At 35.7% G+C, this 17949-nt stretch overlaps 1 protein-coding gene across 1 annotated transcript; it reads right to left on the reverse strand.

The window, feature by feature from the left end:
* Positions 1 to 8544: 8544 nt before the first annotated feature.
* On the reverse strand, positions 8545 to 10295 carry LOC110699131. The gene is made up of 3 exons (XM_021876622.1): positions 10161 to 10295; positions 8732 to 10082; positions 8545 to 8624 (listed from the first exon to the last, which is right to left on the reverse strand). Exons 1-3 carry the CDS (start codon positions 10293 to 10295, stop codon positions 8545 to 8547), a joined length of 1566 nt encoding a protein of 521 aa, XP_021732314.1.
* Between the last annotated feature and the right edge of the window lie 7654 nt (positions 10296 to 17949).

The following is a 17949-nucleotide window of genomic DNA, read 5'->3' on the forward strand; positions in this document are numbered from 1 at the left end:
TAGATTATTTTCTCTCTCTCATATACTTTGTTCTTAACTCTATTCTTAATTCCAGATTTCTTGGGTAATGATTTCTTTTCTCTTAATTTTAGTTATTTATTTTGTTCCTTTGATCATGTTTTGTTTTATTACTTTGATTAGTTTAGATTTAACTATGTGTGAGTAGTTCTATTTCTAGGGTTTGTGGGGATCCATAAATAATATGAAGTGGTAATTTATTGTTGTTGATTATCAACGCTTGATTAATTTCCTATTGATTGATTTAATGCTCTGTTACTAGATTAGGCCTGATCTTTTATGCATGAGTTTGATAATATTGATTTGAGATTCGAGAGATAAGAATTGATGTTTAGGTCTAGTTTCAATAGGCAGGTTAATTTATAAATGGTTAAGTCGAGATTCGAGAGATGAGATTTTATGCCGGTAAATTAATTGTGTGATTGTAATACGTAGGGAAAACCCTTTATGATCTGATTAATTTATGCATTGATGATTGATTATTATGTTTTACCCTGGAATATTATTTATTGGTGAACCTATGCCCTAGGCCTTTTATTCATTGTTTTCTCCTTATTCTTAATCTTCGTAGTTTAGTTTCCGTTAATTATAATATATTAGTTACCTGATAATTTAGATTACTTCAATTAATTAGGAATAGAAAGACCAGTTTCCTTGTGGATTCGACCCTACTTCTCTATCTATTATTAGTTAGTGATTTTAGGAATTTATTTTTGATTAGGTGATACGACTTTAGCCTGTCGGGTATAAATCCAAAAGAGAAAGAACCTTCCCTAATAATAGACCTCTACTTTATTCTTCTCGCATTCATGTGCGGTTTCTAACTAACATGCAATCAATAGGTTAGCGCTAAACCTATTTATCTATGTTGGTTGAATATTAATGCACAAACAAATTAAAACTATTATTGGCGATCACTTGAATTATAATCAAATTAATCCTAAACAAGATTATTAATTATCTTATTAAGCGTGATTACAAGTACAAATCCCCTTTAAACCTGCATTAAAGGTGTGATCAAGCAATAACAATAAATAATATCAAGCAACATAATAATAACAATATTAATAATAATTATAAAAATAATCATAATTATGATAAAGCATAATAGTAGCAAGATCCTAGGCATGATACTAATAAGATTAATAACAAACCCTAGCATGTCACTAAACATTAAATATCAAAGCTTTAACCCTAACATGATACTAACATGACATTAGAGAAGAAAATAGGAAGCATCATAGAAATAATAATTGATATTATATTCTTTACCCTAAACATGATGCTAGGAACTTATTGTTGTCACCCTAAACATCATACTAAGAAAAGCATCCTAACATGATACTAGGAATCAAAATAACAACCTAGACATGATTTCTATATCATAATATCAATAAAACAATTAAAGCACTTACTTGGATGCCTCGTATCTCTTTTTAATAACAAAAATACACGCGTTAGTAACTTCAAGGAAAATAATAATCAAATAATTAAATTAAATAATTGAAAGAAAGAATCTAAAGAAAGTTTAGACTAGATTTGGGACCAAACCCTCAGAAATCAAACCTTTCACGTCTAGGGCAAAGGTAACTTCAAACTTGGCTAGGTGTGTCTAGATCTTGTGAATGCGGAATTTTGTATTTGAGAAAAGGCCAGTTTAGAAAAGAGAGAGAGAGAATATCAAGAATTTCTTGATGAGAGTTGGTGATTGAAAACGGAGGTTTTAGGAGGCTATTTATAATGAAAATTAGTCGGATTATGATAAAAAAGAATCAGAGTTTCGAAAAGATTAAAACATGACGCTGTCGCCAAACACGCCCCTATCGCCAAACGACAGAGCCTGTCGCCAAGCGATAGAAGTGTCACCGCGACGCCAGCCCTGTCTCCAGGCGACAGCCTGTAGTGCGGCGCTGCAATCAATTTTTATACGCGTTTTCATATTTTGATAAAATTTTAGCATACGTAGGGTAAAACTATAATTTCCTTAAAAACACTTCTTTTATTCTAAATAAAACTCTTAAAACTCATTTATCAATGCTTATCACATTAGGATTCAAAAAACCTTCTAGAAGATTTTAGAAGACCATAATCAATCCTAATTGCATTAGGAATGATAAATCATAATAGGCCCTCCCCTAGATCATTGGGTCGTAGGTAAAAACCGGTTTGGGCCCAATTTAGTATTTTGGCCATAACTTCCTCATTATTCATCAGAATTGGGCTTATAATACATCGTTGGAAAGGTCTTTTTAAGCCCCATACAACTACACCATTATTGGATCCTTATTATGGACTAAACTAAAATGGAATGCACGTTTTTCATAAATAGGGTAAGAAAAGAAATATTTTCAAAAACAGAAAAAGAGATATTTTAATAAAAACTTCCTCATCACTAGACTTTTCATACTTTTGCTTTGTTCGATAATCAATGACATGAAAGGCATTCATCACTGGATTTGGTTTTTGGGAGACACAAATGGGTGTCTACAGAAGCCCCCACTTTGACTGAGTTTGGAGAAACACAAGTTTCAAAGACAAAAGTCAAAGTATCGATAGGGATGGAGAATGATTCAAAATAACGATGATACCTACAAACTAGCGTTAGTTAAAACAGATAAGAGAGTTAAGAAACGCGTATCTTGCACCGTCGAGCACACGTCTCTAGGAGTTACCGATTTGTTGCATTTGCTGTTGTGACAACCTTCCAAAAGCTAGGGAATGCCATCTTGTTGTTTTGATGTTGCTGATGTTCACTCGCCTCTGAACAAAAGAACTTCTTTTGGATATGTCCATGCATCTCTGAACAAAGAGCTTTGAATGATATGTCCACGCGTCTCTGAGCAAAGAGCTTCTTTTTGTTTTATGATCTTCCTCAAGCTAGGGGATACGCCTGAAGACTGCTGTAACACCCTAGAAATTCCTTTCCTTTAAATGCACACTTTACTCCTTTTAAAATACGTCTTAGGAATATCTAAGACATTACCGCCACCGTGAAAACGGCTAAGGCAACTATCAAAGATACACAGCGGAAAACTTAAAAACCAAAACTATTTAAATAACACGATTTAAAAACCAACCCAACGAAAATAAAGTTGAAAATCAACAAAACCAAAGCCAATTAAAATCCACTACAACTTGGAACCATTTAAGGCCCTTATTCAAAACCGAACAACCAATCTTTTGTGTTAGTCCATAAAGTAATATAGTAAAATATTCAATGCATAAAACACATCATATTCTAATAGAAGCTAGCATGATTCTCTCTTCACTCATGCCCCGTCATGAACATGCTTCAATACCTGAAAAATGTATCTCTACTTGCCCCCACTACTCTCCATTAAAATGGATCATCGTAGGGCCAAGATAAAGACATGGCCAGACACCAACAACACACACAATCAGCAAAGCTGAGTACATAAGTGTAATTAAACACACTAACATGCATTCTCCTATCATCACACACACTTACCTCATTGCACCTGTTTACAAGCACACATAACAATCAACAAGACACTTTAACTAGACACTAAATAATTCATTTAGCGTTGATTACGCATAGAATGGGTTTCCAACTAATCATATCCCAATAAATTGGGGTTAACTGACACGGGAGCTAACCGTGCTAGCAACAAACCTGTGCCACACATAGGTGGCGGAATTCAAGCGCATAAAAAAAAGGAATATACAACGTCCTCTACTCCGTTAGAAGTTATGATCAAATGTAAAGTCACATAACTCCCCCCATATGTTCATACTCAAGGTATATACGTTCCAAGAGTTTTGGTGTGTAATCTCTTTCACTTTACGTTATTTACATATTATTAGACTTGGTGATGACTCTCAAGGCATAATAAGTCAATCAACAATAATTATTCAATCAAACAAATATACCAATTTAATTCTTGAATAATTAGTGACCACATAATATTTAATGTTGAACCCTTTTTAATTCTACCTCAGTGTCGAAGACACCTTAAACGCATAAAGCGCCAACAATCCTATACCTCGGTGTTAAAACACCTTAAGTGCACAAAGGCACCAACATACAATTTATTCCTTGTGTACATAGACACTTATATAGCTCCTTTCTCATGCTTAAAGCGTCAATAAAAATTATATGAACCATAATAAAATTTCCTTTCAATATTCCAAACATAATTAAACAATTAGTTTAATTAAACATGCTCTCTATCATGCCATAAATAAATATGTAGTCTATATAATCATGCCAAAGTATAATTTTCCAATCCATAAACCATCACAAGTAATTCATGCTTCACAATTCAATCACCAACACCAATAATTCACGATTCAATACATAAACCTTAGCATGATACTACTTGTAATTGATTGAAATTAAACCTAGCATGATTCTACATCATCAAAATATGCTAAGTACGCGAACGTACCTTGAATACGATCTTAAAATCGTCATGACTAGTAAAAATTGCTCACTTCGAAGTCTCCTACACATTAAAATTATAACAGAGCATTAAAACCCACTCTAAAAAAATTTCCAGCAATATATACTATCCTAAAACCCCTCTTAAAATAATTTGAATAAGCTGAAATTATATTTAAAACACTCTAATTAAGTCCAACTTAATGGGTAATTTAAATTTCCTTCAAAAACATAATATTAATTGCTCTACATAAAATTCCAGCACTTTATTTCTAATTAAAACTTGCTGTAATTTAGTCTTAAAACATTAAATTGAAGATCTAAACATTAATTCCTCATATGCTTTCATAATTTTCATAAATCAAGGAACTAGGGTTTCAAAAATTGGGGCTTTTTAATTAAAAACCAAATCTGAAAATTAATTCATACAATTACAATTATCAAACATCAAAATTAAACCCCTAAACTCATAATTTATATTTAGATCCAAGAATAGATTCAATTAAAACAAGAAAGCTTCAATTTTTTTTTTTTTTTTTATATAAGGTTCGAAAAAAAGGGGAAAGGGGAAGAAGGGCGGCAGCCACCACCGGCTGCCGGCTGCTGGCGGCGGCTGCCTGCTGCCGGCGGCTTGCGCCTGCTGGCAGCGGTGGTGAGGGAGGGCAGCCGAAAGTTTAAGGGGAAGGGGGGAAAAGAAAAAGGAAAAAAAATAAGGAAGAGAGAGAGAGAAGATTACCTTGGGTTTTCTCCACTCTGGGCAAAGTTTGATTTGCCTCATAAGTGGGATATTTATACCCCTTCTCTACTAACCCTCTTCTAGGTTTTCCTAATTCCTTCCTTAATAAAACTTGTTGAAAATTAAACTTTCCTAAAATAAAACCCCAACTTTTAAATAAAATAATTAAATAAACTTTCCTTTAATAATAATATTAATTAAAATACTTTAATTAAAATAATTACAACTATTTAAATACTTTATAAAATGCATACTTTAAAGAAAATGCGTATAAAAATACGGGGTATTACAGTCTACCCCCCTTAAAAAAAAAGTTTCGTCCCGAAACTTGGGGAACGAAATTCAAACCTTTTTCCTTAATATGTATAGTATTGTGTACTTTTGTCACTCCTTTATTGTTTTATGTCTCTTTGAGAGCATAAATACTCGAAATACTTGTTTAAATTCGTGCAAAGAGCACAAAAATAACTGAAATATAGGGAAAAAGCGCGAAATTCTACCGCATTCTACCCCCCTTAAAGAAAACGAGTTACGCCCCCGTAACTCTACATACCTAAAACAACTCTGGGTATTTCTTTTTCATTTCATCCTCTGCCTCCCAAGTGGCTTCCTCATATTCTTGGTTAGACCAAAGTACTTTTACAATCTTAACGCTCTTGTTGCGTGTACTACGCACTTTACTGTCAAGAATCTTGATAGGTCTTTCTTCATAGGTTAAACTTTGCTCTAACTCGATGGTTTCGGGTCGTAGCACATGAGATTTATCGGGGATGTACCTTCTCAATTGGGACACATGAAATACGTCATGTACTCTACTAAGCTCCATAGGTAAGGCTAACCTATAAGCTACTTTGCCTACTCTTTGTAGTATTTCATATGGACCGATGTATTTTGGACTGAGCTTTCTTTTCTTCCCAAATCTCATCACTCCTTTCATCGGTGAAACTTTTAGTAACACCTTATCGCCAATTTCAAATTCTTCTTCTCTTCGCTTTAAGTCTGCATAACTCTTTTGGCGATCTTGAGCTGCTTGGATTTTAGATTGGATTTCCTTACTTGATTGACTGTGTCCTCAATCAATTGAGGCCCAAGAATCATAGTTTCACTAATGTCGTTCCAATAAATCGGACTTCTACATTTTCTCCCATATAAAGCCTCGAATGGTGCCATTCCTATGCTTGCATGGTAACTATTATTATAGGAAAACTCAATTAAATCCAAACTGTCTTCCCAACTTCCCTGGAAGTCTATTACACAAGATCTCAACATCTCCTCCAAGGTTTGGATGGTTCTTTCGGTTTGCCCATCTGTGGCAGGGTGAAATGCTGTACTCATCTTAAGTATGGTACCAAAATTTTCCTGAACACTCTTCCAGAATTTTGAGAGAAATCTGGAATCCCTGTCAGAAACAATATCTTTTGGGACTCCATGTAACCTTACTACATGCTTGATGTAAGCCTTAGCAAGTTGCTCCATCTTCCAAGTTTCTTTCATTGGAATAAACACTGCCGATTTCGTAAGTCTGTCCACCACTACCCAAATGGTGTCATTTCCACACCTTGACTTAGGTAAGCCAGTCACGGAATCCATTGAAATGCAATCCCACTTCCATCCTGGGATTTCTAATGATTGTACAGTCCCTTGAGGCCTCTTGTGCTTTATTTTCACCTTCTGACATGTTAAACACTTTGCTACAAATTCAGCAACCTCCTTTTTCATTCTAGGCCACCAAAACATCTTCTTCAAATCCTTATATAACTTGTCTCCTCCCGGGTGTACTGAGTAAGGTGTGTTGTGTCCTTCTTCCATCAACTTTTTCTTCACTTCCTCACATTTCTGTGGTACACACCATTGACCTTTGTACCTCAAGCTCCCATCTTTGTGAATTTTGAAGTCTATAGCTTTTCCTTGCTTAATTTTCTCACGAATCCTATCCAACTTTACATCCCCTTCTTGGTTCTGTCGAATCACGTCGAATATTGTTGGTTGGATACTCAAGTTCGCAAGAATACCTGCTGGTACTCCCCATTCCACGACTTCTAAATTCAATTTCTCCATTTCTCTGCATAACTAATTAGCTACTACTAACGAGTTTAATCCATGACTTGTTTTACGACTTAGAGCATCCGCATCCACATTTTGCCTTCCCTTCGTGGTATTGTATGTCTAGATCGTAATCCGTCGTATACTCTAGCCACCTCCTTTGACGAGAGTTTAAATCCTTTTGGGTGAAAATGTACTTTAAGCTCTTGTGGTCTGTGTAAATTCTACATTTCACTCCATACAAATAATGGCGCCAAATTTTCAGTGCAAAAATGATGGCGGCTAATTCCAAGTCATGAGTTGGATAGTTTACCTCGTGTGTTTTTAGCTGCCTTGATGCGTATGCAATCACCTTTCCATTTTTCATAAGTACACACCCCAAGGCATTCTTTGATGCATCACTATATACATCATACAGTCCACTATCATCTGGAAGTGTAAGCAATGGTGCTGTAACTAATTTGTGTTTTAAGAGTTGGAACGCCTCTTTAAACTTTTCATCCCATTCAAACTTCTTGTCCTTCTTCATTAGAGTAGTCATAGGTTTAGCAATCTTGGAAAAATCCTTAACAAAACGCCTATAATACCCTGCTAAACCTAAGAAACTTCTCACATCAGATACTGTTTTGGGTGTCGGCCAGCTCTTAACAGCTTCTATTTTGGCTGGGTCTACCTCTACCCTGTCCTTAGACACAAAGTGTCCTAAGAATGCTACCTTCTCCAACCAAAACTCACACTTAGAAAATTTTGCATAAAGATGGTTTTCTCTCAATGTTTGCAGAATTGTCCTTAGATGTTCTGCATGCTCTTCTTTGTCCTTTGAATATACCAAAAGATCATCTATGAACACCACTACAAACTTATCCATAAATTGATGAAACACTCTATTCATCAAATCCATAAAGATTGCTGGAGCATTCGTCAATCCGAAAGGCATAACTGTAAATTCGTAGTGTCCATATCTTGTCCTAAATGCTGTCTTAGGAATGTCCTCATCGGCAATTCTCAATTGGTGATATCCAGACCTCAAGTCAATTTTCGAAAACACTATGGCACCCTTTAGTTGGTCAAACAGATCATCTATCCTCGGTAAGGGATACTTATTCTTTATGGTCACCTTATTTAATTCCCTGTAATCAATGCACAGTCTCATGCTTCCATCCTTTTTCTTCACAAATAGAACTGGTGCTCCCCAAGGGGAGGCACTTGGTCTAATGTACCCTCTGTCCAACAAATCTTGTAACTGATCTTTTAGTTCACTCATTTCTGCAGGTGCCATTCTATATGGTGCCTTGGATATGGGGCTGTTCCGGGTACCAAATCTATGGTAAAATCGATCACCCTTTTAGGTGGCATCCCAGGGATCTCTTCCGGAAACACATCCAGAAATTCGTTGACCACTTTTATGTTTTCTAGATTTGCCACCTGTTCATGGTTCATATCCCTAACGCTGCAGAAGTATATTGGATGTCCCTTCTTCATGTACTTTGCTAATTTTAACACTGATATTATCCTCGGACACTTTGTTTTACCATCCATCCAGTAAGTCACTGATTCATTTCCATTTGCGATCATCTTCACTTTCTGTGATCTACAACTAATCTCAGCATTATACTTACTTAGCCAGTCCATCCCCAAGATAAGGTCAAAGTCGCTCAGCCCAAACTCGATAAGGTTAGACGGAAATATCTTTCCCTCTATTTCTAAAGGCACGTTTCTAAAAGTTTTGGTACAATTCACTACCCCACCTGTCGGGATGGTTATAGGTAAATCTACTACCTCTACTATTTTTAAGCAATCCCTAAGTTTTGAAACAATACCCTTAGAAACAAAAGAGAAAGTTGCACCAGAATCAAACGATACTTTAACAAGAATAGAGTTAATAGAAAAAGTACCAGTGATAACATCTTTCGTGGCCTCTGCCTTGTGCCTACTCAAAACATTCAGTTTCCCTAAAGTTCCTCCCTTTTTTTGGCTGTTACCATTGTTGGTGTTACTGTTTCTCGCCCCATTCTGTTGCACTCCCTTATTACCAGAAAAATTGTTGTTGTTCCCCTGGAAATTCTTCTGGTTTCCTCCTGAGTTATAGTTGTTCTGTTTATTCCCATTAGCATTTTTGGAGTAACACTCGTACTCCCTATGCCCCAGTTTGTTGCAAGCGCGACAAGCAACCAAATTGCCTTCACAATCCTTCCCAGGGTGATTATTCCTACACCTCTTGCAGAAGTAAGACCTTCCATTCTTATTATTCCCCTGGTTATTGTTTCTAGCCCCTCCATTGTTTCTACGTCCCCAATGGCGGTTATTATTCTGGAAATTATTATTATTGGGGAAGTTATTGTTATGGTGGTACTTCTGCTTCTTAAAACCATTCTGGTTTCCCTGTTGATTTCCAGAAACTTGTCCCACTTCCTTCCTCTTCTCTCTCCCTTCTATCTCAGCTAGCTCCTTCTTCTTCTTTCCTTCCAGAGCATAAAGGTGTGTGGCCCTTCCATATACTTCATCCAGGGTCTCAAATACCTGCCCGCACAGCTTCAACTGCAGATCAGTAGTTAACCCACTCTCAAACTTCCTAGCTTTTGCTTTCTCCGTGGAGACGGATCCTTCAGCAAAACGGGACAACTCAATAAATTTGGTGTAATATTCCGTAACTGTCATCTTATCCATTCTAAGGTTTGAAAATTCCTCAGCCTTCTGCTTCTGCAAAAAGCTAGGATATAACTTGTCTCTCACTTTTTCTTGGAATTTGATCCAGTTGAACCCAAGTAACGCTCTAATGGTAGCCTCATTTTGTTGCCACCAAAGGTCAGATTCACCCCTCAGATAGTAGGTAGCACAACCTACTTTGGAGTTTTCAGGGCACCCCACAGCTCCAAACAGTTTCTAAAATTCCCTTAACCAGTTTTCGAACACCACAGGATCAGGCTCGCCCTGATAGGTTGGTGGCTTGCTTTGCGCCACCTTTTTGAAGAGCTCCCCTTGAGCATCCCCGTTACCAGTTGAGTTCCTTGCCAATTGTTGGGAAACCGCTGCCAATTGTCTCACTACATCATTCAAATCATTTCCACCACTACCTGAACTTCGTCCCCCTGCCATTTGGTTTCTCCTGAATATAGGACAAGGATGACTATTAGAAATGGCTAGGTTTAGCTCTCAAGATGAACACCCTCATATATATTAACAAATCTTTTTAACATCTAAAGTAAAATGTGAAGCTAACAGTTCGGGATAGCGATTGCTAAAATTTCCCTTAATGTAGTTCTATCAATTAATATTGATTGCTAACCAACCATCAATTAATAAGGCATCACAATAAAATAAAATAAAAATAATCCCCATGGACGTTTGCGGTTTATAAATGGTTTTTTGAGATAAGTTGCTTGGAATGGTGATTAACATTTCAATAATTGCCTGGAATAAAAAACTGCTCAAAAATTGTATTTAGAGGCTGAATTTGGCCACGAGAGGGTAGTGCTCACTACCAATGGTAGTGAGTCTTTCTTAAAACGTTATTTCTACTTGAAAAACACTACTTTTCATCAAAATCGGAGGAGTTTAGAACCTGATCGGGATTAAAACGAGATTAATATTAACGAACGGAAATCTAATTATTTGCGTGTTCAAATAGCGGTGTGAAATGGAGTATTTGTAAAACAAAAGAATTTATAAATAAAAATTTATCAAAAAATAATTATGGTTTATTAATTAAAATAGACTGAAGATATTAAAATAAAAAAAATGTGTTCCAAAAACGGATGTGGTCATGCCACTTATTTGCTAAAACTGAAATAACAAATAAAAATTTTAAAATAAAGAATATGAACTCTTTGTGAGGAAAGTCATAAGATTTAATCCTTTCGAACGTTGTCCCTTTTGTCGGTGGATTGCTTGTAGCTTGAAGGATCGAAGTTAGAATCATTTGACTCTTCGATTGGTTCAGGTGATTCAGGTTCAGGTTCCACAGGAATAAACTCCCCTTCTTCTTCCTCGTCCGATGAGATATCTATAATTATTGGAGTTGGAGGTGGGTTTGGATCAGAAATGTCCATAAGAGAACTATTACCCTCTTGTTGGTCTCCATTCTCTGCTGGATTCCCCCCCTCCCGACGAAGAAGAAGAAGAAGCGGAATTTTCTGGTTGTTGATTTGGAGGAGGATTGTTCTCTGTTGGATTATCAAAGTAGTAGTCAGGGTAGGGAAGGTTTAAGCGCTGACAATAAACTTTCTCCACCCTTACGAGATATTTGGTTAAGAAAATATAGTCTGGATACCACTGGCCATAATAGTCTATGTACTTATGGTAATTTGGGATGTCTCCTGGGAGATAAAAATCAGAAAATCTTTGTTTGACAGCAAAGTAAGGGGGCTCCTCTGGAAGACAATGGACAATCATTGCCGAAATACGATCAGGGGTGTCATAAACTTTCTCCCGTAGGACATTGCTCATGTAGGAACAAAAGTATCTGATCTTTTCTACAAAGTCATAGCGGTGTTCATTATTTTTCTTTATGAGAGATCCCATTTGGGTAAACTTGCTAGGAAAGATTGGCATCCTGTAGAGAAAAGGTTTAGAAAAGATTTCCCTTCCCTAAAGAAATAAAATAAAATGAAATAAATGGTACAAAGTTCAGTGGTCAATCATACAATCTGAAGAATCACATAAAATAATACATATATTGCATGCTTTCATCACAAACATTTAGTCATATTATACTCTTGAACACCCTAAAATAAATCTATGCACACAGAGAAGAAATTAAATTCTAGCCTATATGCCCTTTCCTTTCCTACCCAAGCTCACCAACATGTTAATAAAAGCTTTTAACACATAATTCTTACCTCAATCCTTTGCTCCCTGCAAAATTAACAAACTAAAAATATTTTATTTTGCTAAATTTTTTTTTTTTGAAATTATCAGGAAGGGCCAACTTTCGGCCTTCACAAAATTGAGAAAAAAATGAATTTCGGACACTAAAAAAAATTTCGAGTGTCCCTAAAAAAAAGATTTCGGACTAAATTAAAAAAAAAAAGAAATAATTTAAAAAAAAAAATTCGGCCCTCTTAATGAAATAATTTAAAATAAAATAAAATCGGAATGAAATTGACATTGTAAAATTAAATTAGCACTTGGCCAAGTTTAAATCATAATAAAAAAAAACGTTTTCGTGTTAGTGGTAATTTAAAATCTCAACCTGACTCTGATACCACTTTGTAACACCCTAGAAATTCCTTTCCTTTAAATGTACACTTTACTCCTTTTAAAATACGTTTTAGGAATATCTAAGACATTACCGCCACCGTGAAAACGGCTAAGGCAACTGTCAAAGATACACAGCGGAAGACTTGAAAACCAAAACTATTTAAATAACACGATTTAAATACCAACCCAACGAAAATAAAGTTGAAAATCAACAAAACCAAAGCCAATTAAAATCCACTACAACTTGGAACCATTTAAGGCCCTTATTCAAAACCGAACAACCAATCTTTTGTGTTAGTCCATAAAGTAATATAATAAAATATTCAATGCATAAAACACATCATATTCTAATAGAAGCTAGCATGATTCTCTCTTCACTCATGCCCCGTCATGAACATGCTTCAATACCTGAAAAATGTATCTCTACTTGCCCCCACTACTCTCCATTAAAATGGATCATCGTAGGGCCAAGATAAAGACATGGCCAGACACCAACAACACACACAATCAGCAAAGCTGAGTACATAAGTGTAATTAAACACACTAACATGCATTCTCCTATCATCACACACACTTACCTCATTGCACCTGTTTACAAGCACACATAACAATCAACAAGACACTTTAACTAGACACTAAATAATTCATTTAGCGTTGATTACGCATAGAATGGGTTTCCAACTAATCATATCCCAATAAATTGGGGTTAACTGACACGGGAGCTAACCGTGCTAGCAACAAACCTGTGCCACACATAGGTGGCGGAATTCAAGCGCATAAAAAAAAGGAATATACAACGTCCTCTACTCCGTTAGAAGTTATGATCAAATGTAAAGTCACATAACTCCCCCCATATGTTCATACTCAAGGTATATACGTTCCAAGAGTTTTGGTGTGTAATCTCTTTCACTTTACGTTATTTACATATTATTAGACTTGGTGATGACTCTCAAGGCATAATAAGTCAATCAACAATAATTATTCAATCAAACAAATATACCAATTTAATTCTTGAATAATTAGTGACCACATAATATTTAATGTTGAACCCTTTTTAATTCTACCTCAGTGTCGAAGACACCTTAAACGCATAAAGCGCCAACAATCCTATACCTCGGTGTTAAAACACCTTAAGTGCACAAAGGCACCAACATACAATTTATTCCTTGTGTACATAGACACTTATATAGCTCCTTTCTCATGCTTAAAGCGTCAATAAAAATTATATGAACCATAATAAAATTTCCTTTCAATATTCCAAACATAATTAAACAATTAGTTTAATTAAACATGCTCTCTATCATGCCATAAATAAATATGTAGTCTATATAATCATGCCAAAGTATAATTTTCCAATCCATAAACCATCACAAGTAATTCATGCTTCACAATTCAATCACCAACACCAATAATTCACGATTCAATACATAAACCTTAGCATGATACTACTTGTAATTGATTGAAATTAAACCTAGCATGATTCTACATCATCAAAATATGCTAAGTACGCGAACGTACCATGAATACGATCTTAAAATCGTCACGACTAGTAAAAATTGCTCACTTCGAAGTCTCCTACACATTAAAATTATAATAGAGCATTAAAACCCACTCTAAACAAATTTCCAACGATATATACTATCCTAAAACCCCTCTTAAAATAATTTGAATAAGCTGAAATTATATTTAAAACACTCTAATTAAGTCCAACTTAATGGGTAATTTAAATTTCCTTCAAAAACATAATATTAAGTGCTCTACATAAAATTCCAGCACTTTATTTCTAATTAAAACTTGCTGTAATTTAGTCTTAAAACACTTAAATTGAAGATCTAAACATTAATTCCTCATATGCTTTCATAATTTTCATAAATCAAGGACCTAGGGTTTCAAAAATTGGGGCTTTTTAATTAAAAACCAAATTTAAAAATTAATTCATACAATTACAATTATCAAACATCAAAATTAAACCCCCAAACTCATAATTTATATTTAGATCCAAGAATAGATAAACAAGAAAGCTTCAATTTTTTTTTTATATAAGGTTCGAAAAAAGGGGAAAGGGGAAGAAGGGCGACAGCCACCACCGGCTACCGGCTGCTGGCGGCGGCGGCTGCCTGCTGGCAGCGGCGGCCACCAGCCTGCCGGTGGCTGGCAGCGGTGGTGAGGGAGGGAAACCGAAAGTTTAAGGGGAAAGGGGGAAAAGAAAAAGGAAAAAAAATAAGGAAGAGAGAGTGAGAAGTTTACCTTGGGTTTTCTCCACTCTGGGCAAAGTTTGATTTGCCTCATAAGTGGGATATTTATACCCCTTCTCTACTAACCCTCTTCCAGGTTTTCCTAATTCCTTCCCTAATAAAACTTGTTGAAAATTAAACTTTCCTAAAATAAAACCCCAACTTTTAAATAAAATAATTAAATAAACTTTCCTTTAATAATAATATTAGTTAAAATACTTTAATTAAAATAATTACAACTATTTAAATACTTTATAAAATACATACTTTAAATAAAATGCGTATAAAAATACGGGGTATTACAACTGGTACGCCTGTAACTGTCTCCAATTTCCGCTGTGATAGTCTTCTGCAAGCTAGAGAAAACTATCGAAGATTGCTTCGCCTGAAAGATCTTCTATTGTTGCGATAATATTCAGAAGAAAATTACCGAAGATCAACGCCTGTCGATCCTTAAAGCTCGCTTGCACTTTGCTGACAATTTTTGGGTGATGACAATCCTCTCTTCTTTGAGAATAGTTGCCAACACAACTCTTGTATGATGTATGACAATATGATTTAGGGAAAGTTGTCAATGCTTCGTAACAATCCATCCTTGGAAATGTTGCCACGATGAAGCGACAATCCGTATCTTAGAAAATTTGCCAAAATCCAATTTTGGGAAAAGTTGCCAATGCTTCGTAACAATCTGTCATAAGAACTTTGCTACGATCGACTATCCACATCTTGGAATATAACTCTTGAAAGCAATCCACCTTGGAAATTTGCCAACGCTATGCGACAATCCTTTTAGGAAAATATTGCCACAATTGACAATCCACATCTTGGAACATTTGCCAAAAAAGAGTCGATCGACAATCCAATTCGGGAAAATTTGCCACTTACTGAAATGAATGACAATCCATGTTGAGGAATCTTTGCAAAAATTTATGATGAGTGGAGACCTATGACAATCCTTTGGGAAATTTTGCCATAGGGAATTGGGTGTATGACAATCCAATCTCGAAAAACTTGCCAGCGATGACAATCCAAACTTGGAAAAATTTCCAAATAGAGAAGGAGCACGACAATCCACGCTTGGAAACTTTGCCAGAGATGACAATCCAATCTTGGAAAAATTGTCGTTTAAGAAGAATGTGCGACAATTCATATTTGGAAATATTGTCGGTTGGGGATTGTAGACACCCCTTTGTGTCTCCCCAAAACCAAACCCAGTGATGAGTACCTTTCACGTTGAATCATAATCGAATGAAGTGAAAGTGTGGAAAGTGTAGTGTTGCAGTTAGTTTTTATTTCTTTTCTTTATCTCTGTTTTTGTAAACCTATTTTAAGAAAACAGCCAATCTAGTTTAGTTTGGTCCATATCAAGGGTCCAATAATGATGTAGTGGGGTTGGGTTTGAAAAGAGCTTTCCAACGATATATTATAAGCCCAATTTCGAGGAATAATGAGGAAGTTATGGCCAAATTACTAAACTGGGCCCGGTTTGATCATTATATGCGACCCAATGACCTAGAGGAGGGCCTATTATTGATTTATCATTCATAATGCAATTAGGATTGATTATAGTCTTCTAGAATCTTCTAGAAGGTTCTTTTGAATCCTAATTTGATTAGCATTGATAAATTGAATTTTAAGAGTTTTAGTTAGAATAAAAGAAGTGTTTTAAGGAAATTACAGTTTTGCCCCCTCGCACGCTTAAAATTTTATCAAAATATGAAAACGCGTGGAAAACTGATTGCAGCACCATACGGCACGACTGGCGACAGACTTGGCGTCTAGCGACACGTGCAGCTCGAAACCACGAAAGGAGGATTGGGGATGATGGTACGAAGTGAGTCAAGGAGTCACATTTGCCCGTATTGGCCTCTACTCGATTCTTATAGTGAAAAGTAATTCCTGCGATCTCAAAGGCATGCAAACAAAATATTTAATTCGCTCCAAACTATTATTACGCTAAATTGGTTGAATATTAATGCAACATATAATTCTAAAATATCGTGATCACTTGATTAATAACAAGATTAAAAAGGAACCTAAACCGGTCGTCCAAATTATCTTATTAGGCGTGATTTTCAATTATATATTCCCTTTAAACATGCAATGTTGTGATCAATAAATAATAATAGAATAACATTAATATTGGAAGCAATTTAACAATAATTCCAACAATATAAAATCGTTAGAAAAATAATAGAAATAAAAGGAACATAATTCTTACTTTGATTATGTTTGTTTGCAAATACAAAATAATAAACGAGTTAGTAACTTCAAGGAAATAATAATAAAACAATAATTAAATTAAATTAAATAAAGTAGAGTTGATTTGGGGCCAAACCCTCAAACATTTCTACCTTTCACGTTTTGGCTTAAGGACAGAACCACGAGTAAAGTATGGACTCCTTGGAGTACTTGAAGAAGGAATTTTGAAAGAATAAAGGGTAGGCTAGTGTTTAGGCTAAAGCATAGAAGAGAGAACAAACTAGAGAATTAATTGATGCCCCGTACATCAGAAATGAGGGGGTATTTATAGAGAAAATGTGCTGAGGGAACACATGGAACCCTAAAATGACGAAAACCCTAAAAAAGTATCCCGCGACACAGCAAACTGTACCGTGACACGGGATGTCCCACCGTCAGTCAGGAAACATTCTCGTGACACGGTGCAATTTTAGTGTGACGCGGGAAATATTTAGTAAACGGGGAAGAAAACGCGTTAAGGGTTTACGCGGAAAGGACATAGAAATTCCCGTGTCACAGCAGGTTTCCCGTGTCATGGGAAATCCCATCGTCAGACGGGAATGATTCCCGTGACACGGTGGATTCCTGCCGTGGCGCGGGAATTTTCAGCCCGCTTTTCCGTCTAAATACGTTTGTAACCCTAATTTCGTTCAGCATTTTAAGTTCCGATTGATAGTTTCGGACCTTTTTCTGATTTATTATTATTTGGGCTAAAATAAGAAAATAAGCAAATAAAATAAATAAAAGGTTTGGGCCAAAAATAAACAATAAAATAAAAAAAAGGTTTGGGATGAAATTAAATAATAAATTTGGGCTGAAATTAAAACTATGCTTTTACTAAACATCAAGACTAATCCATGGACTGTTCAAAAATACGAATATAATCAAATACGATTTTGTAAGCACTCTCGGGAGTAAATACTGAACCCGACCAATAGTGGCGGTGAAAGGTTGTTCATCATCGGGTTTGGTTTTGGGGAGACATTTTTAGGTGTCTACAGAAGCCCCCACTTTGACTGAGTTTGTAGAAACGTTAGTTTCGAAAACGATAGTCAAAGTAGTCGATAGGGACGAAG

Source organism: Chenopodium quinoa, unplaced genomic scaffold (genome assembly GCF_001683475.1).
Source record: "Chenopodium quinoa cultivar QQ74 unplaced genomic scaffold, ASM168347v1, whole genome shotgun sequence".
Lineage (NCBI taxonomy): Eukaryota > Viridiplantae > Streptophyta > Magnoliopsida > Caryophyllales > Amaranthaceae > Chenopodium > Chenopodium quinoa.